Source organism: Wasmannia auropunctata, unplaced genomic scaffold, assembly GCF_000956235.1.
Source record: "Wasmannia auropunctata unplaced genomic scaffold, wasmannia.A_1.0 LD335205.1, whole genome shotgun sequence".
Taxonomy (NCBI): domain Eukaryota; kingdom Metazoa; phylum Arthropoda; class Insecta; order Hymenoptera; family Formicidae; genus Wasmannia; species Wasmannia auropunctata.
The window spans coordinates 23,949-51,105 of NW_012027685.1; the positions used below are offsets into that span (position 1 = coordinate 23,949).

At 34.6% G+C, this 27,157-nt stretch overlaps 3 protein-coding genes across 5 annotated transcripts; 2 read left to right on the forward strand and 1 right to left on the reverse strand.

Moving 5' to 3' along the window:
• Window positions 1-1,757: 1,757 nt before the first annotated feature.
• LOC105457580 lies at window positions 1,758-18,796 on the forward strand. Its single transcript, XM_011702323.1, has 9 exons — window positions 1,758-2,695; window positions 7,622-8,650; window positions 9,296-9,586; window positions 10,472-11,277; window positions 11,968-12,135; window positions 13,287-13,527; window positions 13,936-14,062; window positions 14,148-14,329; window positions 16,026-18,796. The coding sequence occupies exons 2-9, from the start codon at window positions 7,748-7,750 to the stop codon at window positions 16,269-16,271; spliced, it is 2,964 nt and encodes a 987-aa protein (XP_011700625.1). The 5' UTR covers window positions 1,758-2,695; window positions 7,622-7,747; the 3' UTR covers window positions 16,272-18,796.
• Window positions 18,797-19,644: 848 nt separating this feature from the next.
• On the forward strand, window positions 19,645-24,488 carry LOC105457583. Of its 2 annotated transcripts, none has more exons than XM_011702327.1 (3): window positions 19,645-20,179; window positions 21,372-21,549; window positions 22,845-24,488. In XM_011702327.1, the coding sequence occupies exons 2-3, from the start codon at window positions 21,418-21,420 to the stop codon at window positions 23,691-23,693; spliced, it is 981 nt and encodes a 326-aa protein (XP_011700629.1). In that variant the 5' UTR covers window positions 19,645-20,179; window positions 21,372-21,417; the 3' UTR covers window positions 23,694-24,488. The 2 variants fall into 2 exon arrangements, with proteins under 2 accessions (XP_011700629.1, XP_011700628.1); XM_011702326.1 differs by having other exon boundaries at window positions 19,645-20,174.
• On the reverse strand, window positions 24,311-27,079 carry LOC105457582 (afadin- and alpha-actinin-binding protein-like). Of its 2 annotated transcripts, none has more exons than XM_011702325.1 (6): window positions 26,929-27,079; window positions 25,866-26,006; window positions 25,590-25,784; window positions 25,305-25,436; window positions 25,112-25,223; window positions 24,311-24,763 (listed from the first exon to the last, which is right to left on the reverse strand). In XM_011702325.1, exons 2-6 carry the CDS (start codon window positions 25,998-26,000, stop codon window positions 24,561-24,563), a joined length of 777 nt encoding a protein of 258 aa, XP_011700627.1. In that variant the 5' UTR covers window positions 26,001-26,006; window positions 26,929-27,079; the 3' UTR covers window positions 24,311-24,560. The 2 variants fall into 2 exon arrangements, with proteins under 2 accessions (XP_011700627.1, XP_011700626.1); XM_011702324.1 differs by lacking the exon at window positions 26,929-27,079 and adding an exon at window positions 26,795-26,922.
• Between the last annotated feature and the right edge of the window lie 78 nt (window positions 27,080-27,157).

Genomic DNA, 27,157 nt, shown 5'->3' on the forward strand with positions numbered 1-27,157 from the left:
TTAAAAATAAAAACACAAACCGGCGGAAACCGGAGATAAGGCACAGTCATAATATGCATTGAAATTAATGCACATTACTACGATGCATAGTACGCCCCGAGGGGACGTATGTATGTATGTTTAGCGGTCCTTGCGTTAGTGAGAAATACAATGGAATATATACGTACGAAGCAGGCGATTGTATCTAGAGAACGCGACACGAATGACGGTGACATCATCGACAACGCATGCGCATCAATGGTAGATCCGATCCATGACCGTACACTGAGTACGCGCAACAGAAATTTGTTGATTCTGCAATGAAAACGTAGTTTAATACTCTAACAAATTTTTTAATTTTATTTTCCCCTCTTTTTCTTTGAGTCTCTATACTGTCGAACGTCGTACATATTTTTTGAGATTTTAAGAGCTTCTCAAATGTCAACTTATCTCTATACAACGTAGATATCAATCGAATATCCTTGTAATATTTAACTGTTGCAGTATTTAGATTTTTGGATCTTAAGAGTAATACTGTCTCATATGAAGTACATTTAGCTTACAAATGACAACTTTCGCGAGAGAGATGTTACTTCGAGAGGATCAAGATATTTCTGAATTTTTTTCATATATCAAAACATTAATTTATATGTTAGATAATATAGTAGTTTATTTTAACAACTGATGATTACAAAATTATACTATTGCATACTCAATAGTATAATTTTGTTCTATCGGTTCATTTGCAAAACATTGTATAAAGCAATATTTTGCGAATATATTGTTTAAAATTAAACTTAAAAGAGATACCATTAATTCATTGTATAAAAGAAAGAAAGAAAATGTTTGCATAGAAGAAAACGTAATGATAGTACAATAATAATAAAGAAATTTGAATACTGTAACAGTTAAATATCGTCAGAAATATCCAGAGATATTCATTGAATATCCGCAGAGGTTATCGGTTGACATTGGAAAAGTTCGAGGCGACATGTGTTTAAAAAAAGAAACACGTAGTGTATTTGACGAGCTTATGAACTCAAAATTACGTAATAGCAGAAAACTTGATAAAGAAAAAAGTCCGGACGCGATAACAGTTTATCGTCAATATGCAGCTCTGATACAGCCGCGTCTAATGCACGCAGACGACGTTTTATTACGACATTTTGTATAAAATTTACAAAAATGAGGTTGCGTCTTTTCGCGTCGCGATATATCGATATACGTGGAAAATATATATTCCGGGCAATACGCTTGCACTACGATCGCACGTAGCTACGTTACTGGGAGACCGCGCAAGAGCGATGACGCGGGGCGACGAACGTTGCATCGCGACGCATCGAGTTGCGTTTGCGTTGCGCGTCGGGTCGTCGGCACGCGTCGCGCCGTAGTCGTGCGCGCGTATCGCTCGGGACCGGGCACACATCTTTGAGAATCCAATCGGTCGTCGACAAGTCGCGCGACAAGACCGCAGCTCGCACGCGACAGGCACGGCTGCACGTACGAGGGAGAGAGGGCAGACAGCCATTTTTCGCAAATCCCGCGAAACTTGCGAGAGGTTGCGCGACAACCTTGACGAGAGTGCGCGTGCCGGGAAATACGCGGGCGATTAGAACAGATACGGAGATTAGAGCGGTGGGCACGGAAATCCCAGGAAAAGAAGCAGCGGTTTCCTCGGTCAGTGTTGACGGGAGCGAAGAAAGAACAAAAAAAAAAAGAAAGAAAAACCGCAAAAATTCCGTCGTTGTTACTGCTGCTGCTGCTGCTGCCGTTGCCGCTGCCGCTGCCGCCGCCGCTGCTGCCGTTGACGGTGCCAGTGCCGCGTCGGCGTCGCCGGTCCGACAAAAGTCGCGGCCGCAGATAAGAATCCCGCGAGTGTTCGCTCGATATTGGAGCCGCGCGACGAAGCGCCGAAGGTCGTACAGCGACGTACAGCGACACGCATGATCTGACTGGCTCCGGATCGAGGCACGCGGGTGTGTTTCGGCTACCTTGGTACATGCGTGCGTGCGTGCGTGCGTGCGTGTGTGTATATATACGCGAGAGACTGGATCGTTCGCAGAATCGCAAACGAGTCTCTTTCTCTCTCTCTCTCGTCGAGATCTTGGTGGAGACTAGTCGCTTATTATTATCGCGCTACAACGATCGGCTCTCAGTCGCCGATGCCGACAGAAAACTGAATTGAAGCAACGTGCGCGCGCTTGTATCTTCAGACCAGGCTGTTGAAGACACATCTCCAAAAGATTATCGAGATTATTAACGAAGTGCATGTGCCTATAAAAGACAGGGCATTTACACGCTTCACTTTACCCTATTTGGATCGCAACGTAACGCGGAAGTATATCGATCGCGAGGACAAGCAGTGTAAATTGGAAATCTGAGACGGAGAACGGACACCTGGGAGGGACGTGTGGCAAAGAAACGGAGATATGGAAACGACGTGAAGCGTCGAGTATCGCATGCCGATAAGATCGTGAAATCGCGATTCGAGATCAGCGCAGGAGCGGTCGTGCGACACCGGAGGTGCGGATGTTCGTGCTCTCGGGGCACCTCTACGAGTGAAGGCAATGTGAAACGCGTTCTTCTGACGCGATGTTACGTCAACGCGCGACTCGTATGGTGATTTTGAGAGCGAGTGTCGAGACGACTCCGTGAAAGCGGTCTGTCACGATTACGAAGCTAATTGATTCAGCGCTATTCGGAGAAAACGCACGAGGTAATTAATTATCTTGTTACGCTATGCGATAACTTTTGTCTGAGCAATTTATTCAACTTGATTCCTAATTCTCATTGTGTCTATATAAATGTGTCAATTTTAATATGAATGAAGAAATGTAGAAAATGAAAGGAATTTTTGCATTGTTACTACTTGCTGTCGTTTACTTTGCAGAAAATCATGAATAATTATTAAGTGAAAGTATTATTTTTAGGCGTGCATTTATGTGGCTAACATTTAAGAGTTCTATGAAATTTTTAAAGTATTGCTTTAAATAACAATATAATAACTGCAGTTAATATATTTTTTATTTGTACACATATAAAATCGTGCAAGAATATTAATATTATATATGAATAAAAAAGTTATTCTGTGAAACAGTTTTACCATATTGATAAATATTTGTTTATCACTTATATAGCGTCTTTAAAAAATCCTCTTTTATGTAAATTATTAAAATAGTTTAATTGTCTTGACAATTTGCATTTAAAATCATGACTAATAGAAATTAAATTAATTCTTTTTACATAGCACAGTCACATAAATATGTGTACATGTAACATATAATTTACTCGTACTACAGATGCGCGCTTCGTGCGCACAATTTAACACTTCTACTTTTTATTATAATTTGCTATTATACATCAATCTCAATGCATACAACTGTTAAAATATGCAATGACAGTTGTTCGCGAAATTAGCGCCGCGAGAGAACGAATTATTATTGCGGAAAAATAACAATAACTTCAAAAGACTTTCAAGAAGACCGATATACATATTTCGAGTATCAATTTAACGTGCCTTTTTTTAAGTAGGAGTCCAAAGCGCGTTTCTCACGCGTTTCTCGCGCGCTATTTGTGTTATTTTTTATTTGTTATTATCTTACTGTACGTATACATAATTTTTTTATAAAATTTAAAATTATATAATGGTTTACAACCTTAACATAATCAAACATTTTTATCAATATTTTGATTTATATCTATTATTTATTATTATCACTTTAAAATTTAATCAAATTTAGTACTTTTTATAAAAAATTAAATTAGCATTTACATTTTAAATGCATATATTATATGAAGTTTGAATTCCGTCAAAACTAAAATTAAGTTTTCATTAATTTTATAAATATTACAAAATTTTTCATAATTAGATTTTTTAATATATTTTGAATTACTTGACCCAATTTCAAAACATTTCAATTATTTTTTGTAAGTACAGTTATATAACGTTTTATTCTTAATTCTTAAAAATGAATTTATTGCTATGTTCTCAAAAATGATTCAATATTCTTCAAAATTAGATTTAATATAATTCAAGAATAATTGAAGAATCGTCGAACTAATATATCGATTAATAAGTTTGTGCTATATTATTAAGAATAATAAAAACTTGATTTTGCCGAGAGAATACCAATTCAAACTTCATATTTGTGTCACATCCTCTTAAGTAAGACATTGAAATAAACATAACTGTCACATTTGTACATTTTATCAATTGAATCGAAAGGAAACCAATGACATTTAGAATAACGCGATAACAATGCAATCGCGATTAGCTAATTTAAACATTTCATACTAATTTTATAAGAGGATTTAATATGATTTAAAGTGTCCCAAGTGATAGCTTTTCAAAAGCTAAAGATAGCTGCGAATAATATTTTCTTATCTATTTACGTCTTTAAAGTGGAATTCCTAGAAAACGTTTTATCGTTTATCGTACGATGTCCTATAAAGATGTTAATGAGAAGAAAATATATACGTATATATAATTCGAACTTGGCGTTGTTTCTCCTGCGTTGAACATTTTGTTGAGTTTTTGTTATTATTATGCGGTGTGCGTCTGTTGCGTACGAGTGCGTGCAGGCTGTGTACGCGTGGTTGACACGGTCGCGTGTCCGCGGGCGGAGCCTCATCTTGGCATATTAAATTAACGCGATTACTCAGAACCGTGTCAATTTTCTAAATTGCTTAATTGCTTTTAAATTGCGTGTCCGTTTCTCGCGACGCTCTCCAGTGATCACGCATTCGTTCAAAATTACGAGAGAATTTTAAATAAAAAAAATTGAGAAACGCTCCGACGAGGAAATATGATACATCGTATCAAACTTTCATTTGAAATTACTTCTAATATATCCATAATTCTCTTTTATTTCATTACATTGTAACATTTTATGTATAATATAACACTTATTTTGTACTACACTACATTTTTTATTTTACATAAATTAATTTATTTTACGTCAATTCTATTAGTCAGTAAATTTTATCTATATAGATGTGTGCAACGCTTTTCTGGATTTTTTCTGGAAAAATTATTTTATTTCAATTACGATTTGATATGTAATATCTCTATAGAGGTCTTAATCTAATTCGGAAGTTCCTATAAGCAAACACCATGGAGATTTCCGGAAAAAGAATTTTAAATCACTAAATGAAAAATTTTATCCGAGAATTTTTCTCTTTTATCTCCATTTAAAATCCAGAAATCTAAAATCTTTTTAAAAAAGATGAAATCACAGTCCTAGCTAGTTCATTTCGTTGGAGACTTATTTAAATATGATTGTCATCGTTTCACTTTCGAGCCAGTTTTATAATCAAGTCCTTTCATTCGGCGCAGAGTTAAGCTTTATTGGAAAAATTTGTTAATCAAATGCTTGAACGGTCTGCTTGGTCGTAACCTTCACTCGGAGATTTCGCAGTGAATTTAAAATCGAGCACGAATAACGAATGAATTGAATTATAAGAGAAAAAGTCAAAAGATGTACAAACAACATAAACGAGCTTTGAAAGGAGTCGTTTTCAACTCACTGTGATTCACTCTTTGGTTGATAACAATTATTTGTGAATTAAATAATTGAATGAAGATATCGAGCATTATTAAAAGTATCTTTTGATACTCCGATTTTACGTATAAGTTCTCCGAATTGTTTACTTCGGCTGACGCGATTAATGAACAATGAACAATTTGATTTCCGCTATTTGAAATGGAATTAATTCATTGACCAAGCTCACAATTAAATCGATTTTGATTAACATTTTCGACAAATTTGTTTGAATTTTTGGACTTTTATTGCTATTATTGCTTCAAGTGTACGTAACATTCTGCTTTCTCACTTTATACATTGCATTATAATATTTCCAACGCGTTATGTAATTATAACAACTAATTCTTATATAAAAATTTTTTTATATTATGCGTTTCCATTCTGCGTAGAGGAAAGACTAATTAAAGTGAGATTTCAGAATGATAATAAACGGCTATTTATTTGCATAAAGTTATCATACCTGCATGGGAGTCACGCCCTGCAGTTACAAGTGCATTATATTATTTTAAAGTATACATCTTGATAATCTTATATAATTAATTAGAACGTAGAAGTTTTTTCACCTAATTTAATAATTCTATGTTTTCAAAGACTCTATGTAAATGGTTCACTCTGCTTGCAAAACGTAAAAATTTATTTCTATCCTTCTACAAAATCTGTTAGATCACATCAGTTGGCTTTATCATTGTTAAGAATGTTACAGAAAATGATTTAATATTAAGAATTATAATATATTTTTACATTAATACTTTTTCTTGTAATGTCTACAAAATTTTCATGATACATTATAAATAAGATTCTTTATGAAAACATATTGCGCAATATAACAATAATCTTGTATATATATATATATATATTTATAATTTATATATATTTTTTCTTTTTAATATTAGAAGAATTTAACGATATTTTATTGTACATTACATACATTTAAAAAATATACAAGCAAAAAAATTGTTAAATAATAGTAATAATAATAAACATTAATCAGCTTTATTCCGTATAATAAGCATTATAATGATCCATGTCGTGGTAATCGATTATTAAATGACGATAACATTATTTTTATTGTCTCGGGAACGTGGGTTATCGAAGTTTTTAACGATCTCTACTTCGAATATACTCGTTCTTCATGTTCTTCATGTTCTGCAAAATTTTCCATACTTTTATCAGTAATCATTATTATTAACTGAAGTAAGAAAGCTACTTGATCTGGTTCTTGAATTCTGGGAAAAGTTTATTCGAGAATAGTGTGTGTGTATTTTCTGTCGAATAATATGCAATATACGTTAATGTATTACAATTAACGAGCGATAAAACTGTCAGCAACAAAGTACATCATAGTTCCAGATATCAACACGTATAACAATGAAAAGCAGAAAGCAACCATATTTAGCTGATGATAGCGCACTTAACCGGTAAACACTTTCCGGCAATGATTAAAGCAATTAATATACCAAATCATTATAGAGAAAGAAATTTATCTGTGCTATTGTATAGCGATGAGGGTATAAATTATAATACTTTATCAAATAATGACGCGATTATATAAAAAATAAATTTATTATTAAAAAAATATTTATTCTTCTGAAAAATTTTAAAGAAAAGATTTTGCTGTAACATATTATTATTAATAGATTATTTTTAATTTAGATTAACATGCACTTACATATACAAATTATCTACTATATTAATTCTTACAATCAGATTATCTTTAGCCAAATGTCAATACAATCATGAATGCTTCTAAAAAAGAAATGAAAATAAATTTAATTAATATTATACTTGGTATTATACTTGGACAATTACATTTGGCAAATTAAATCTAAATAGCTTTGAATAAATACTTACAATTAGTTAAAATAAATTTTAAGAATACATAATAATTATAATATATTTTTTTAAGATGAAAAAATGAAATTATAATAGTACACATAAAAAATATGCATTTTGAATTAAAATGAAATTTTTATAAAAACTTTTTTTGATAATTTTGACGTTTTAATAATATTTAATAATGTTTATAAAACAAAACTATCAAGTTAAAGAAACTTATTCTTAATCCATAAAATTTACTTTTGCTATTATTTATTTTGCAGATTCACGTCGGAACGAAATTTCTGAGATCAAAAGGACATTAACTGACGCTTGAAGTTTTTATTAATTCTCTTTGGGCAAGTCATTTATATTACATAAGATTAGGGAAAACCCAGGCAGCGCACACCATGATCAATTCCGGCCGAGTTACGCCGATCCGAATCGAGAACTGGACGCTGCAACACGTCTCAATTCCAGATTGCTCGTCTGTGAGCTCCCTGGAGGAGGATTACGGATCAACCTCGTCAACCGAGTCTGAGGACATGTCTACCAGTCCAGACACGTTCTGCCGCTCGAGCGCGGGCGCGGGCAAGAGCTTCGATCTCGACGAGGACTTCCGCGAGAAGCTGATCAAATATGAAGACATAATCGAGAAGATTGAGAATCTACGGCTTGCGCGCAACAACGACGAGGACAACGAAGATGTCGACAATGAGAACGTCGGCAGGACACGCCACATCAGTTGCGAAAACGTGGACAACATAAAATATCGGGACAGCTGCAAGTTGCAAACGGGCCGTCATACTGATAACGAGGACATAAACAACAACGAGGATAACGTCACGGTTGATGACAATGAAGGCTGCCTGCCGCTTAACATACGCGACGACAAGAATCGATGTCACTCTTTATACGATGGGAATTCCATAGACGACGATTCGGAGGCCGAACAGGAGGGACGGCAGGAGCAGGAGGACTCCGACGATCCCGATCTGAGACAACGAGGACCGATCAAGCCCAATTTCCAACCCCCTCGGGCACTATCATACCCTTACTCCATGGTGACCTGGCTGCAAACGACGCATGAAAACGACGGCGCAGACGCCGCCTACGCGGTGGATTACGAGAAAACTGCCGAGCAGATACTGAGGAACAAGGATTACAGCGAGAAATTGAATCCTTGCTTGGACCAGTTGTCGGACTCGAGTCGAAATCAGATGTTGATCGGAACGATGAATCTGGGAATAAATTCTAGCTGGATCGAAGAGAATGACAACGTTATCTTCCGTAACGGAGATTCTAACAACGATGTAAGTGTTTTAAATTATTTTTCGAATATTATGCCAATGATCACGTTTTTATGAAATTACACGATTTTTATAAATTATATCATCACTATATCATATGTTAAAAGTCGGCAAAAAAATTGAATTGAAGCGCATTTTTCCAGATAAATTTTCATAAAAGTTTTAAAGAGAGATAAAAATGAAAGAAAGTGCTATTTTTAGATGAAAATATATTTTTGCTTCGACAATCTTTTATATATATCGATAATAAACATTTAGCGATAAAACAATTGTTGTATATAAAACGCTATTTAAATGTATCTTGATTTGAATATTTTAAATAGTCGAAAAACACAGTTACGTATACGCGCGCGCACGTATGTGTATATTAGTACATATACATGTTGTTTTAATTTCCTAATTTATCTCCATAAGGAATAACTTCTAATTATACTGATGCATATTATGAGTGAAGGAAGTTAATTAAAAATTATAAAGATTCTTTCCGTATCGATGGTTAGCAAGTATATTACATAATTACTCACTAATAAGAGAAGGTCGTACGCGTGTCGATGACCCAAACTACCGGTGTCGAATTAACAATACGACGCAAAAAGGTTTCCTGGCGTCCCGCGTTCTTGTATTAAAAACGATTTAATCTTATTTCAGACCGCGGCGCTTCCCTCCATAGTCGTCGACGATCCGGGAGAGGAGTCCTTGATGGACATCCTGTCGCGTGGCGGTTTTCAAGCCGCGTTGCTCTCAGACGCCAGTAGTCACTCGATACCCTCGCCAGGCGCGAAAACCTGGTCCGATTCCCCGGCGAGTAGCTACAACTGCGTCGTCTCGAGGTCGAATAGTCGGGCATCGAGTCGCGCCCAGTCACCGGGCTCCGCTACGAACCTGGAGTCACCGCAGATGCACGTCAACGTCATCGGCAGCCCGCTCGGTTCGCCGCAGGTAAGCCCGCGGTATTAATCTGCATAATGTATGAGGAGCCGCGTATAAGTAGCGCGCTTCAACGAATGCCTGGAATAAGTAAAAACGAGGCGCTGAAGTTTCGCAAGCGCGAGCGACTACAGCACATTTAGCACGCTCCGAAAATAATATCACACACACCGCCTATATAAAGATTAAGCTGAATTGCAAATTGAATAAAACCGCAAATTAAAATACAGCGCAGTTTGTCTATTTTGCTATGGTGGATCATGATATCACTTTGTCCCTGGACTGAGTAAAACAAGATGCTGATTGTAGATTTTTAGAGACAACTCAGCAAACACAGATTATAACTGCTATACATTACAGCAATATTAAAACATTTTTGTAATATAGCTAGAATGTTATAATACTGCTGCAACATTGCAGTTATAATCTGTGTTTGCTGGATAATATTTTTATACGTTAAATAGATTATATTTTTGTAATGTTATTCGTACGATTTCTTTTGTCTATTACACGTCAATTTGCTTAAATTATTTAATAATATTAATTGTATTCAGTACGTTAGAATTTATTTTTCTGACATATGTGTTATAATACTGATTTGTCTACTTGTCACATACAGGCGATGCTATAAAAATAAAAGAATGCACACACACACTACTCATAATAAGAGATTTAAATACTAAAACCGACAGTGAGTACACCCGCATTGTTTCATCCATAAAACACCTCTTATCATGGTTTGACGAACCTCGTAAAATATTCACACAACTATCTGACAGCTTGTATAATTTTATGTAGTGGTTGCCACTTGCTCCGCTACGACCTAATATAAATACGAAACGAATTCAGGTGAAATAAATGGCAGGTGATTCAATTAACGGACGCCTTCCTCCGCAGGTCGCGTCGACATATCGTGCGCCGCAAACGTCCTCCTCGTCCTCGTCCAATCTGTCCTACAGCGACGTGTCCAGCCCGCCGAATTACCAGACACCCCTGAATTACCAAACCGAGGAACATCTTGGCGAATCCCTGTCCGATTGGAAGGGCATTTACGAATCCTCGGGAACGATCGTCAACAGCAGCGACACTATTGACTGTGCGTTGCTTCAGCTCGTGGAGCAGGTCATAGAGGAGGACAAGCAGAGCAAAGCGTTGAAGGAGCCGCAGGTTGTCTCGAACCCTTGCTTCTCGTCCGCCTACAATGACCGATGCGTGTCCGTGCGAGCGTTGAATCCCGCATCGCGCGAATGTCCCGCGAGCGACATGCAAAGCGAAAAGTTGCAGGCCATAGGCATACCCCACGCAAACACCATCCAGGTCGGGGGCTTACCCATCGACGGCGATCTCGTGTCGGTTTATGCAAGTAAGGGTAGCACCGGTGGATGCGCGTTTGTGAATCGCGCGATGAACGGTCATGCGACGGACATGGAGGCAAGGTATTACGAGCCGCACGCGAAGAACGGCCAGGTCAACACGTCAATCGTGCCACAGCACGACGCAAACACCCTGCACGAGATCGGACTGACCGACGAGACGTCCGCAAAGACATCCGAGCAAAACTTGCGCGCGTCGCAGGAGAAGTACACGATGTTCCATGTCGCCGGTGGAGAGAAGAGATACGACCAGCCTACATCGATGTTTGTACCTAGCGACTATCAGATACCAACAATGGTCTCCTCGTTCGAACCCAGCCGTCCACAGAGGTAAGCTTGTTGATGAAATCATCGCGACGACGCAAGGTGTGAAAATGAAGTAAACGAACGAGAGAGATGACAATGATTTGAAGTATTGAAAAAAATTGAATAATAAACGTGAACCAATGCTTGAAGGTCTGTTTGAAGGTCTTCATAAAATTGAAAGGAAACGATTTTTTTTTTTTAATAACACTTTTTTCCTCAAAGACACAATCGGAGTTCCAGCTATGCTTTATGCTCCTAGATACTTCTATCGTTTTAATCGCATATTATCTTTGCTATTCACAAACGTGAAGAAAAACATAATGTATGTGTTCTCTATTTCCACGAGGTTATATAATCACAAGTAATGGCATCGTAACGAAACGAACGATAACGAGAAGTATTGCGATAAACATGCAACTGTTCAAGTTTTCAATAACATACTTATTTATGTTTCCGGCGCCTTCGGGCGATTAGAAAATATAAGTCTTACTATACCAGAGGTAGTAATTCAAATTTACATGTGTGCTTCTTAAAAAACTTTGATATCTCAATGTTATTTCAATTTGCGCAACTAAACTATTTTTCAAATCAAGTCGTATTACGAAGTTTTGAATAATGTCGACTGTACGCTACTCGTGTTAAAATTATAATTATGATAGCTTTCGCGCAAATAAATGATAAGAAAGTGGTTAACGACCCGAATTGTTACGACAGAAACTCGAATCGAAATATAGTACCGTGGCCTTCGCTAAACTTGCCGTCTGTAAGAGCGAGCGAGAGGCTAAAGGAAGGATTGCATCCTAAGGAAGTGGAAAGAGCCATGAGTAATCTGCTGAAGAAGTCCTTAGAGGAATTGGCGGCCACAGACGAGGATGGTGATACGTAAGTAACTCATATCACTTTACATGTAAATGTACGAATATATAACGTATAAAATAGCGGTACCATTTTACTGTATATGATTAAATACATATATTACACATATATAATTGATACTGTTAAATTACTTCTTCCGATGCAGCAATATCGTAGACAGTATTAATAAGTATTGTTGATAATAATAATTAATTAATGCCTAACTTTTGAAAAATGAAGGAAATAAAAATCACTTTTTCTCGAATCTTCTCTCTTTTGTGCTAAAATATGCGACGTTTGCGCAGTGCGTTTATGGTCGAGCCTTTCCTAAGAAAACGTGTGATAGGGGTAGCCGACTGTGCGAGAGTGACAACCATCATGCAGTTCGGGGACGTTTGCCTCACTTTAATGATGATGATTAAAGTGAGGCAGACGTCCCCAAGCTACATGGCTGTCATTCTCGCACAGTTTGGCCATCCCCAGTAAACGAGAATGAATTAAAATAGATTTAAAAAATTCATTTCAATTCATGTTCGCAAATGCGTACTTCTGAAAATCTAAATCCATTTCAATGCCCAATGCCTTTATATTCATTTATAGGAATTACATGAATCACATTTTCTATGCCATTCAATAAAAAAAAAATGTCAGCTTTAAAAAGTAATAATATATCGTGTACGAAATAATAAGTAATAATAATCGTGTACGAAAAAAAATTATGGATGTTACAACAATATTTTCGATGTTTGAAAAAGAAATGTATGTTAATTTATATTAAATTATATTGATATTATATTGAAATTTATACAGTTCTCGCAAACGTAGTCTTTATGTTAAACAACTTTCATTCAACCGAAGCATTATTGTTTTCTCTCTAATGTGGTCTATGCAACAAATAGTATGATTGAGATACATATACTTTTTAATCTAATTAAATTCAAAAAAAGTTTTTTGTAAAAATGGACCATGAATGTTATTCATCTATACTCAAAAAAAATATTTTTTGGATATAAATGGATTGAAACAATGCATTTCCCAGTCACAATTAATATAATATAGTAATATTATATTAATTTTAAATTTGACAAATATTATATTAATATTATATTAAAAATATTATATTATATTCGTATTATGAAATAGAAATGCATTCATCTCACTGCGTTTGCGTATAATAGAACGCTGATGTGTCTGGTGGGCAATCCGGAGGAATTGGCAAAGAAGAAAGCTTACTTGGCGCCATTGGTCGAAAGATTGGGCAACCTACCGGGCGCTCTATCAATGGTGAACAATCGCAACGAGGACGCTTTGTACTTGGCCGCCATAAATTGCCCGGAAATGCCTTACGTCACCGGATATTTGGCCGCCGCAATGCTGCAGAAAGGGATCGATATCAATCAAAGATTATATCACATGCGCGTGAGTTTCTTTGTAATAATTCCTCTGCTACGCGAAAGTAATCGTTTTTCGTGCGGTTCGTTAATTCTCTTTAATGACGAAATTAGTTGCGCGTTTACGCTTTAATCAGGCACGTATTACATCCACAGACAAATCTTCCAAATAATTCCGATTACGTGGAAATCTCTTTTATCTCCGTGCGACGAAGTAATCGCGCGCGCATAGATATTTGTTATAATAAATACATTTCCGAACGACTAATTGCGTTACAATTACTTAATAATCGCACGACGCATGATGATCGCATTGAAAAAAACGAATAAGCGTACTTGGCACGGCTGAAGACGTCTCGTACATAAAGACGTTAAAGATAATTTTATTACGCGATGACGAACGATTTTCTGACAGCTATCGTCTCTGTCATTTCAGGGCGACACGCTGATACATTCGATTGCGGCACGCGGTGATTCCCACGGGGACGTCTTAGCGGAGCTGTTGGCGTTGAAGACGATACAAGGGAATCCTGTGTTCGACCTGTCCAGGTGTAATTACGATGGTTAGTTAAACAGGGAACGAAATTAAAAAGCATGAAATTGCACGGAAGCCCGAAATAGGAGGATAAGAACGCGGGTGCATTTCAGGGAAAACCGCTCTTCACATCGCAGTCGAATCGCACGATCCCACCGGACAGGGCGTCAAGTCCTTGGCCACGACGCGGCTTCTCTTGGAGAACGGCGCGAGCATCAAGGTCAAAGAGAACAAGTGCGGCGACACTGCTTTACATATGGCAGCCTCATTGAGTTGCGATCCTGCACTCGTGAAGGTAATCCACCTGAGGGATTTCCCGGCTTCGGCGCGTCAGTTATACGTGAAGTTACCGATGTAATAATAATCGGCTCATCAGACTGCCGATATATTTATACGTTCTGCAACGTATCGCTTCTTGGAATTAAGAAGAAACATTGCCAATGGCGATATACATGCGATTTTCTCGTAAATAAGAAGAGATAAAACTGAGAATAACAACAAACTGTTTTGATATCCCATTCAGCACACTTTATCCGAGGGACGTTCAGAAGACATCTTTTACGTCGTAAGGACGTTCTTAGGACGTACAGAACGTCATCTGGACGTTCCTCGAATAATGTGTGCTGTATGGGTATAGGAACATTGAATAAGCTTTCAATTGCTTGATCCTGAGAGATTTTTCTAGATTTTAACGCGTGTAAAATAGATTTCTTACCTAATTAATGTCAAATGAATCTTAATTGAAAAATTTATAATTTATATGCTTACATTAAAATATATGTCATATTGTTAAATACTAACAACTTGAAATTTGTAAAGACGATCTATAAAAAAATTACATTTGAAAAATATTTAATTTTAAATTCACCAAAGATCTCATAGTTAGAAAGAAATGCGCGTTGCGCATGAACTTGATTATAATGTTATGCTTAACTGGAATACTCATTTTTTATTCGTTTCATGTTTGACTGGTGGATAAGATTGATAGAAGGATCCACCAATCAAAGATGACTGTAGGGAACAATAAGTTGGAGCAAGAAGTAATTGATCCATTCACACTCTTGTTCACCCAGAATTCCGCGCGATAATCTTTGACATGCAGTCCACAGTGTTATCAAATTTGATTATTAGTGACAAAACAAGTGTTGTGTTAGGCCGTTAATAAAAAATCAATTTCGTGAATTTGACGCGTTTTTTCCCTACCGTATTTACATTACGTAACGCATACGATAATTGTCTCTTCTTTGAAAAGGACTGTAACATCTGCCGAACTGCTATTTTTTATTTTATCCCGAAAGAGCGTTTAATCGTAATAATATTCCGCACAGAGAGTTATCTCTTGCTTTCTCACAATAAACACAACTTTTCAAGATGTAAATATGCCTCACTTGGTATTTCGGTATCCTATAAAAATTAACGAACTCTATTAGTAACTTTAGTATTTAGAAAAGAACTAATTCTTATCGACTAAACAAACTAATTATATTTTCAAAAAGATAAAGAAATAAAAAGATACAATTATTTAAAATAAAACATATCGCGACATTGCTGCAAGAGTGTCTTATTTCAAAAATCGTAATTTTTCAGGAGACGCTGTTCAAAGTTTTGTATGTTTACAGTGTAATAGAAAATTTTCAAAATCGGCGTTTTTTTCCGAAATGCGACACTATTGAAAATCGACACGTGGGTTTCGATGTTGTAACAGATAAAAGTACACGCCAAAATCCTTCTTTTCCAATGAATAAAGCAATAGTGTTATTCTCAAAATTAATTTTCGAGATATAACACTATTGCAGCATTGCCGCGATATTATAATTTTATAGAGATAAATTGTGAATAAGGTAAATTCTTAACGCAAGTTATTTAACAGACTGGAGATTCATTTGATATGCAATCTTCGTTTCAGGATTAAATTGTAAAGGTGATATTGCACGACATCGTTGATTTCCATTCGCGTGAATTATGCTCAGACATTTCTCGCGTTTTCGCAGGTGTTGCTGTGCAAGGCCACATCAAATGTCATGAACGAGACCAACTATATGTACAACACACCGCTGCACATGGCCGCGGCGGTCTCAAATACCGTAAACTTGGAGAAGCAGAAAGAGGTCTGCCGACTTTTGATACAAGCCGGAGGCCAGACGAACATACAGAATCGGCAAGGGAAGACGCCGCTGGCGCTCGTGTTGCTGGAAAGGAAAGAAGCTATCAAGAGGATATTCTACAAGAAAGCGTGATAACCATAAAATGGAATGAGCTCGATGATGGGCTCTACATAAGACTGATCTTCGCGGAAGTATTTAGGAGCACTGGACGCTCCTTGGCGCTTTCCGCTCCGTTTCGTGAACTCTTGCGGCAGGATTCGCAATAGTTCATTACAAGCAAACTCTCAAGACTGTGACTCAAGCCGGAAAGGAGTACCAACGATATGTACAATCATTGTACAATCGCATGAAATTACCAGGGAAATTATTGTAGTCCCGAATTGCGCGAGTCGATAAGGAAAAAAAAACGTAATTTACTATAGACATCTTCGTATTCGTAGTGTCTGTTTGGTATCAGACATGGACAGAGTCTTTTTTTTAAGACTAACTATCAATGTTCTTTAAACGGGAAAAAAATAAGAGATATATATTTTACATATATATATATATATATATATATATTTATATTTAAAATTATGTTCACGATACTTCGTCGTCTTTACCTTCAGAATGACATTTACTATTCTAGTTGCAATCCAGTGATATGTATAATATAATATTTTAATATAAAAAGAGACTAAATCAAACACACAAAATCAGGCACATTCTACGCTAACAATAAGAAAACATGTAAAACGAGAGTGTGCCTCAAGATATTTTGATGTTGATATATCGTTATGTCTTTGAATTGTGCAATTAAGACAGGGAATACTATAATATTACCACCTTAAATAGTATAATTGTGTAGTCATTGCACTCCAGTAATATTTAAATGGCTAACAAAAGCGGATATTTCTAATATTTCAGACCAAGTGCTTTCTATAACATTATAATTCATGTTAAATTTCGATCAGTCTCGCTTATCTAGCTGATTCACGATACTTTATTTCCTTCTTCTTTTTTGTTTTCACTTGTATACCGTAACACCAACTTGCATTCTCTTGGTTTACAATTTAAGTATACAGAAGGTTTTTTATATTCAGTTGCTCAAAGTTTTACTAAATAATCGCAACGTTAGCAAAGCGGAATTGTTCTGTTACAATATTTACAGTGTCTTTCTTTGATTAACGTGTACATATCGTTTACTGATACTATCTTATATTAGCTAACAATTAACGTTTAAATATGTATTAATTTTTCTTCTCATCAATTATGCCTATGTATTTATACAGAGTGAATTTTACATCGAACCGGCCTGTTTTCCGCGAAGCGAGTTTTCCCACAGTTTTCCCAGCTATACTCATTTGTCAAACCGACCGGCAACAACGGGAAAGATCTCACGTCGAGAAGTTTCCTCTAATTTTCTCCATTGTATCGCATTATTCGCCATTTTTACGTGGAAACGCTGGCTGGAAGGAGCGAAGTGTTAAGTCAGCCGGCTGCAAAAATCGTTACGTGGAATAATCAACGAACGTAAATATTATTGCGGGATAAGAGGGAATAAACCGTGGCGCCAATCTTCTTGGCGCGTGTACGGACGTATACTTTCTGATTGTTCCACGAATCGAAAAGCTGGCGCCGTAAAAGTCACCACGTACGGTGACTTCGCTAGCGGTGCGGAAGTGCGGCGTGTTGCGGGAAGCGTGCGAGCGTGCGTGCGTACATGAGTGCGCGAGTTGAGTGTGCATCGATAAAAGTGTGCTACATTAACATATATGTAAATTGTAAATACATTTTTATACACACGACTGGTGTGCGCCGCCTGGTATTCCCGTCTCCTCCCATACCGCGAGCGATGTTGTAATCCCTTGTTTAATTCTACTGTGCGGTATGTCCTAATGCACATTGAGTCCTTGTTCATTAATATCTATGTATAACAACGGTGACAAATTCAAACGCGCGTTCCGAGATGTGACCTGAGCAGCAGAATTCGGATACCCCGATGCAAAAATAAAATAAAAGCAGGATACTTATATGTCTATTCTTGCAAAAAGTATTCCGCATACTATTAAAATAAACACATCAAGAACGACGCGCTGTGTTTTATTTGTAAAAAAAGACAGATAAATTAGTGCGCATTTTAACATACTAATCCTTCGCCCAATTTATATCGTATTTTTGGCTTTAAAAGACAGGGGAATGATTAGTTTAATGGCTTTATCGCCAGTCACGCCCACTGTTCAATTCGCCACTGTTTAGCAACTCGCTTAATGTAGATTAACGTAATTATTATTCTCGGCATTTCAACGTGATGAATTATTAAGTTTACAGAGATAACGATTGCTCAGTCTCTCATCATGATCCATCACACGATTTCTTTTTTCCTTATATTTGCGTCGCGCATGTATAATGTTTAATACGTGGAATCATAGGTATTGCAAATTAATACAAACTAACTAATCTGTAATTTAATTTGCCGTTGCTTTATCATAAATGATTCTGTTCGACGAGTTCTGACGAGCATATCAATTAGATATTTTTTACAATACTATAATGTTATTGTATTATATATTATATATATATACATATTTATTTGAAGATGTATTTATTATTTCTTCTGTGACATCACAATATTGATCCAAATAAAATATACGCATTTTATGCTGCATAAATAGAAACATTTAAAATGATATTATTGAATATCTAATGTGTTATTTTTACATCAGTTATAATAATTGTTTTAAAAAATATAGAAATGGCAATTACTAATATTTCAGAACTTTAATTTTTTCTTTAATTCGCGCGTATTAATTCAACATTATTATATCAAAGACGTAATTGTTATTGATAAATTTTCTTATGGGAAACAAGATAGCCAAAATAATATATTATGAACAAAAGTCGATACAATGAATCATCATTTATTGTATAGTGTAGATTATTTCTCTGTTTTGTAAAATTCATAGATTTCTTTTCTTCTGGATTGGATTTCAATTTCTATTGAAATCCAATCCAGAAATGTTTTTTTATTATTTGTTTTTAATAAAATGTAGAAAAATTTTACAATCTTTTATATTATCAGGAATCAAATCACAGAGAATTGATTAGTTAATTTAATTAATTCATATTTGGATTTATATTTTATAAGAGGTAAATTCAAGAAGAAAATGGAATAACATCTATTATAATTTCATATAACATAATATTACATGCACATATCTATCTCAAACTAAATCTTAAACTAAATTTCTATTAAAGTAAGATCTATTTTGAATTAGCTGATAAATATTAGCTGAAAAATATTTTATTATCTATTTATTTGTTTGCACACTTAAATATTTTCGCTAAAGCATGCAAATCGGATACTAATTCCCGAAGCCAGAATTATATTATGAGAATATATCATCGAAGCTAACAATTATGAGGAAACTTTTAGACATTACTCTGGTATTTCAGTAACATTCATAAAATAATATTTATCAGAATAATTATCGCAACTTATCACATAGTTAGCTCTCATTGTTAGATATTCTCTGCTGGATTGACCGCGTTTTTCCGGTGCATTCTCATCGTGGAACACAAGTATGCTGGTATTGTCAGACCGATTATAATATGTATTAACAAACGCGCCAAACCCTGAACTCCACGATCACCGGAATATATTTACTAAACAGTACGTTACGTTATATGCATGTCAATCACCATAAAAAAGCGGTGCGAAAGAACTGTCTATCTTAATCGCGCACTCGACCGTGGATTCGTCCGTCGGCTGAATGCGATCCCCGAAATAGTCATTGCCTGCTATCGTTACGATACGTTCAACATCGAGGAAGTGGTGTTCGTTGTTGCGGCGAGTTCTTCCTGAAATGACAAAGGATCCACCGACAGGAAGCGTTGCTAAAACATCATCGGAAATTTGAAATCTGACTAATATAACCGAGTGTCTGGAGGAAAGAACGTGCAGAAAGTGTGATGAGGGAGCTTTTAAACGAAAAGATAAAAAAGGAAATCTAGAAAGTCTAGTTTCACCGTGCGAAGAAGCTGCCAAATTCAAAAGTATGGTGAGAGCATGTTTTTCTTTTTTTAATTTTATAATGAACTTATTGAAACTGACATATCTATCGTCACTAATGTCAAAAAGTTTGCCTCGAATTTGCTGGAATCTTCACTTTACGATTTTAGTATAGTTTACTTCTGCTTGAAAAAGTCAATTAAGAGAAAGTGCGATCATCTAAAAACAATATTTATTCTAATTTATTCTAAGAGTATAATAGTAACATTTATCAATTTTTATGGAATAAATTTCTCTCTCTCTCTCTCTCTCTCTCTGCCATCACAAATTTAATCATTTATTTTCTTCTTTTCCACACTGTACTCCGCTCGCTCTCATTTTTATACAATTCTCATTCTCATACAAAAATGTAATACTTGTAATCATGTAATACTTGTAATGTATATGTAATACTTGTATGTTCAATGTCAAAAATTGAAGTATGATGGAAGATTAAACATTATCCGATAAATAATCATCGAAATTCTCATAATATCGCAATAATATCGGAAAATTTGAAATCTTGATTTACGTTTATTAATTTTATGACTTATCCACAATCAAAAATATGCTTTTATCTTCTATTTTTGTCAAACTCGCTAAAATTACACTTAAGATACAGTGATTGACATGTTGACTATTATTAAAAAATTAAGTAGCTTTGTCTTCTATATCATTTTTATACAAATATTTTGCTTAACATACTATTTAATTAAATTTATGAAAATTCAAAATTAAATTTTATTCCCGTTTCCAAAAGTATGTTTTATTGAATTGTAGAAGCTTTTCGTACAAATTTTTATTTTTTTTAAGTCATAAAAATTTTGTTCTGTGACACCATAATGATTTTTCATTTCTACTTCAGACACTATTCTTTATTTAAATTTATTACATTTTTAATTATTTATAATTTACTCGTATCTGACGTTATAAATACTTCATAACTACGAAATAATTCATAACTGTTGTCCCTTTGTATACATCGCTAATTATGAGTTAACTCCTATTCAACAGTCAGTGTAATACGCTTATTTTTAATCTACATTTACATTAATTAATATCTATTTATTTAGAATATATGACTACGTTTGATTAGAAACTATATTTATTGCCCATTTAAGAGGAAAAATTCACTTTTAGTCATAGGATAAGTCGATCGTAGGTATCCTTATCAATCTGGAATGAAACATTTCTAATTTCAGCACGAGTACTATCGACGGTGAGATTTTATGTGCAGATATATCGCGTATGCTGAATATGGGAGCGACCCTACTCGCAGTAATACTCATTGCAGCATTGTCTGCAACTGCGAATAATATCAGCGAACAATGCCAAGTTCACAATGAAAGGAGGATTACGTGTAGTTGTATCGGAAACGAGGTATACTAATTAATACCTCCATATTGTGTTGTGATAATCTCTGCATTCGTGATAATCTCGCATTTCAGTTTCGTTTGAATAAATGTTTCTGCACGGGACTGATCGTGAAACAAATGGTCAATTTTTGCAGATAAACATTAATGTTTTTCTGCAAAAATATCAGAGTGTTAGTAATTTTTAAATTGCAAATGTTCTCAAAATGACAGAAGAAATTATAAAAAATTATTACTTTTGATTATATTCAAGTTGAAGTTTTCTTGTTATAATGAGGGAGATTTATATATATATATATACACACACACATATATATGTATATATATATATATAATTACTTTTTAAATTAAAATATAATTAAAAAGAGTAGAATTACGATATACATTGTAAGATTTAAGATCAAAAGATACAGTCGTGTTTCGCGCCAATTTCAATAATTCCAAATTCGATCGAATGCTTGAAACTAAAAGTAACTTCGATTAAATCCTGATTAGTTTAACTTTATTATATTTTCAATATTTTGTTAATAATGAAAAGATTAAGAATAAGGAACATTTTATCGTTTAGAAAAATGAATAAAATAAAAATTAGAGACAACAAATATTGTATAGGTATAATTGTATATAATTGAATTAATCATAAATTAAATTGTTCAGAGTTTGGCCTAAGTCATTTTTACCTAATTGATAAAAAATATTTGGATTAACGAACAGTTTTCGTTTTTTTTATTTTTTGCATGCTCTATAAATATAAATACATCGATATTAAAAATGCGAATTGAGAAATTTTTATTTAAAAAACGTCTTCTCTTGAAGATTGGCTATTACAAATTTTTTCCGATTTTGATAGTATCAGACATAGATGGATGATGATATATATGCAAGATGCTATAATTATATTTCAATGTAACTATTCCTTTGGGATATATAAGGATTACTATACATAGGCTTACCAATGTAGAATATAAATCCGCTCTTTTTAGAGTTTAAACTTTTATTAGAATCTAAATTAAATAAATAAGAATTTAGAATTTTTTAAATTTATACATCGTCCTCACTTATTTCGCAAGCTCGAAACTAAAAATCTCACATATTTACGGTGACCTTCCTTTTATTCTACGTTTTTGTTAGTTTTAAAAACAACATTATATTACGATGGTGATAATGTCACTGTTCCTTCGTAAAAATGCTGATGATAAGATATAAATATACAAGTCCATAAAATACACAAGGACGCAAAATAAGTGGTTATGAAATATAGCCGAAGGTGAAATGTGCGCTTGACTGCATCTGATTTTTCAGGAATTTTATCTACCAGAAGAATACAATTACAGGAATATTACCAGCGTGTCTGTCACAGGATGCGTTTCAGCGAACCTTCATTACTCCAGTTTTCCGGAGGCGAACGATCTCGAGGAGGTAATAGTTCAGAACATCAGCGGCAGCCTGAACTTTGACGTCTTCTTTGCGTCAAACCGCATGAAACTGCTGAAGCTCTCGAACATCGGCCGGATACCGAGGATAACGAACCACACGTTCACGAACTTGAAAGCTATCGATACGCTCGCGATCGAGGACGCGCTCATCGAGAACCTCGAAGAAGAGTTCGCCTACATAAACATCTCGCATTTCATCATGATGAACGTTACGATCGAGCGAGTGTACCAGCTGAACGTTGAGAGGGGCACGACGTTGCGTATAGTGAACAGCGAGCTGCGTAACGTCATAAAGAACTTGAACTTCGCCAATTTCGTCAACATCGAGATTGTCGGCTCGAAATTCGAAATGCAGAAATGGGGACTAATGTCCATCCAAGGCGACGTCGCCATCGTGAGGAGCAACATTTTCTCGAACGTGAGCATGAATCTGGTCACCGCGACCGCCATCGTGATAAACGGCATTTGCGCGGACGGCAAGAGCAGTCTGAGGCTCAGTTCGAAGAGCATCAACAGCACCGACAACAGACTGCCGAATGAAATAGCCTATCTGGGAGGCGATCAGCATGGAGAACCCTTCGCAATTCGAAATAATACGGTCTGCAAAGCGGGCAATTGCAAATGTTCAATGAACAGCGGACAGGCTCCGTATCGAGCGGCCATCCTAATATACATTTTCTTGTTAACAGGGTCCATAATTATACGCTATATTTGATACCTTCACTATGCGGCATTACACGATCTTGTAATCTGATTAAAAACCTACTTGTGAAAAATCAATTTTGACTTAATATAGAAATATAAGCTAATGAACAAGATGTAAAATAATTCTGAGAATTTATAGACACTGAATCATTTCATGCGATTACATTGGCTTAGCGATAAAGTAGTTGCTTGTCAAACGAGAAACACGGATTTGTTTCCCGATCCTGCCATTTCACATATAATACAAAGAATTTTATATAAAAAAATGTGTTACAAAGTGTTGAAGTGCTACAAAGAAACAGTTGATAATAACACTGGATCATTAAATTATAATACTTGCGTTTTATGAAGAACAGAAAATCGAATAATAAGAATTGCATTGTAATACTATAACCGTTTTCCTTCATAGGCTATACAGAAAAAAACATAAAATTTATCGAATTTTTAAGTTATTTCCTCATTACATTCGGTTCTCCGATCTATTATTTTTTTAACTATTAGTTGTATTCTTATCATTCTTTCAAAAATGTAATTATGTATTCATATAATTGCAATTACAAGTGTAAAAAGGATATACAAAGATAGCGAAAGAGAATAGATCTATGTTAAAAACGTGAAATGTATATATTAATTAGGGAAAGCACCTTTATTTCATTCAAAAATCTTAAACAAAAGCTTTTTAATGCGCTTAACACATAACAAAACTTATTCAAAATACATAAAACTCTCTGCTTACAAAGGACAAGATTGTTACAAAACTCCATACTGCTGTATTATTACAAATATATCTCTAGCAATTGCTCTATCTCTATGCACTTTTTTTTCATGTACATCTACAAGCTATAAATAAATTACCAATATTAATTACATTTGATACTCAAGTATCTGTTTTGGTCCATCCACATGCTTCAATATGTAAATCATTTCCAGCTTTATATAACTCCAGAGCTTCGTTCAGCTTATTGATTTCTTCCAACATGTGCCTATTGTTTTCCTCCAAACGACAAATTGTTTGTTTGTACGTAGTTAGTTCCTTTTCATGCATTTTTTGTAACAATTTGTCTCTTGGTGTGAAAGAACCTATACAGACGAAAAAAAAACCATTACATTCTCTCGAATTTTATCATGTTATGCACTGTGCGTCAAACTAAATATGTTCTGTGTAACACAAAGAGTTTTCTATAACTATATCACTGTATGGCGTACCAACTCCTGGCCAAGCAATTCACAATGCAGCCAAGTTGAATTGGTTGCATTCATTTTTGCGTAAACAAAATTTCTGAGAGTGAAAGCTATTGTATTCCATTAACTAATTAAAATTTAGAACGTATTCTGTCTATTTTAATATTGTATATGATGTAAATATAAAGCAAATGTAGTCACACATTTAGTAAGATTAATTAGCCTTAAAACGAGATATCTACTAACCAGCAGACTTTCGTAACTGCTCCTGGAGCTTCTGATTATTTTGCATGATTCTTCTTATTTCGTGCTCATGTTGAGTCTCTTTGAACTGAGCTTGTTTCTTTAATTTTCGTACCTGTAAATCAGACATTTAATTTCAATAATTATATAAATTATTCAAATCAATTTATACAAGTATATTCTACGCAAACTGTACCTCATCTCTTTCCAGCTTTAGATCCCGTGATGTGTTCTCACATTTAACATTAAGTCGTCTTTCTTTTTCCTCTGCTTTGCATATCATAAGTTCCTTCTTTTCTATGTCTTCCTTCAGGCGCCTCACATGATTCTGTCGACACATTTGTAATTAATTGTTATAATTTATAAATATAATACGCGATATACAATTTCCATATACTTACTAATCATTTAACTGTGCAGCATGGAATAATACAAAATATATCTTAGTATTTATTCATGTTTTACGTAAAAGCAAACTCACCTTGAGATTAACATTATCATTAACGGTTCTCTGATTCAAATCAATCAACTGGTCATGTAATCGCATTAAATATCTATATTTATGTATAAATTTCCAAGAAGCATTTATCACGTGTACCAATAGCTCTTTCAATGATTCTGAAGTTTCTAGATCATTATTTACGGTTGCCGATGGGATATCGAAAGACTCCAATTCCTACAGATTTAGACATTAATCAATATCTATATATGTCTATGAACATTTTAATAAAATTATTGGTTACATTTATCTCATTACCTCATTCAATATATGTAAAGATTGTCTTAAATTTTCCTGTTTACAAAATACAGTTTCTTCACTAATATAGTCCCGTTCAGCAAACATGCTTCTCAAATTCCTCTTTGGATAAGCACCATTGGAAGTTGCATTCATATTTATCTGCACACAGTTTTGAATTATATTTATATCGCAGGTAAAAATAAAAATCAATATTTTTTTTTTGCTAAAACTGAAATATATTAATATTCACTTGTTTCAAGCAAACTATAAACCAAAGCAAACTCTTGCAAACAAAATTAATTATATACGTAATTTAATAATTAATAAAATAATTCTGATACTATAATTCTCCTTTTATCATAGTAAAATCTTATATAAGTATTTTTTTACAGAAATGCTATAACACATTCATCAAGAAATATTACCTATCGCCCTATTATAATAAAATTGTTTCACTATTATAACATCATTTGTCATATATCTACCTTCAAAAACTTTTATTCAACATTCATCACATCTAATTTTTAAATTGTTTAAATAAAACATTAAACATGAGACAAATTTTGCTTTATAATAAATCTCTCTCTTCTCCTCTCGCCGCAGATACTCAATTATCCTCAATTAAATCCTTATAATGCGAGCTTATATTTATTAAGAGTCTCATCCAATATATATATAAAAATATAGCAACTATGTGGGAGACAATCAGCGTTTCCTTTATTGAACTGACGAGCTTTTTCAAGCAATCATTTAGCAATAATTACTCATATTCTCTAAATGGAACTATCAAAACATGGATATATCCAAAAGTTATTACATGAATTTTCCCGATTGATATATGCGACGACAAATAATGCATTTATTGCAGAGATTTTAATATTTATTTTTCTGCCTGATTAATATTAGATAGAATGTTTCACATATATACACATATATGTACACATTACCCTAAGGGTCGACATCGGGCTTCTTCCCTGTACTTCCTAACCTCAATAATTTTCTCTTTAATGTATATCACTTTCCCGGAAATTTCGCCTAAGATTAATTTTCTAATCAGCCTTTTCTTCATATTATTACTTACTATATAGCGTTCTTATGTTATTACAACGTCCTTATTTTATTATACGAATAAGTAGTTCTGTTTATACTCCGTTTCACAACAATCCCCTACGAAGGTTAACCACACATCTGAACTCTACCCTCGCGCATGTCCGTGCACATTCCTTATACTCGTCGATTTCTTACTCTCACATAATTATTTTTTAAATAGACGCATCGAATATATCATATATATATATATATATATATAT

Bases quoted from the DNA above. Each gene is read 5' to 3' on its own strand.
- LOC105457583 (XM_011702327.1), top strand. From the start codon at position 21,418: ATGCTGAATATGGGAGCGACCCTACTCGCAGTAATACTCATTGCAGCA. The intron at 21,550-22,844 runs GTATACTAATTA...CTGATTTTTCAG, and splicing joins GTAGTTGTATCGGAAACGAG to GAATTTTATCTACCAGAAGA.
- LOC105457580 (XM_011702323.1), top strand. From the start codon at position 7,748: ATGATCAATTCCGGCCGAGTTACGCCGATCCGAATCGAGAACTGGACG. The intron at 8,651-9,295 runs GTAAGTGTTTTA...ATCTTATTTCAG, and splicing joins ACGGAGATTCTAACAACGAT to ACCGCGGCGCTTCCCTCCAT. The intron at 14,330-16,025 runs GTAATCCACCTG...GCGTTTTCGCAG, and splicing joins GCGATCCTGCACTCGTGAAG to GTGTTGCTGTGCAAGGCCAC.
- LOC105457582 (XM_011702324.1), bottom strand. The intron at 25,785-25,865 runs GTAATGAGATAA...CTAAATCTGTAG, and splicing joins CTTTACATATATTGAATGAG to GAATTGGAGTCTTTCGATAT. The intron at 24,764-25,111 runs GTTAGTAGATAT...TCGTCTGTATAG, and splicing joins GCAGTTACGAAAGTCTGCTG to GTTCTTTCACACCAAGAGAC.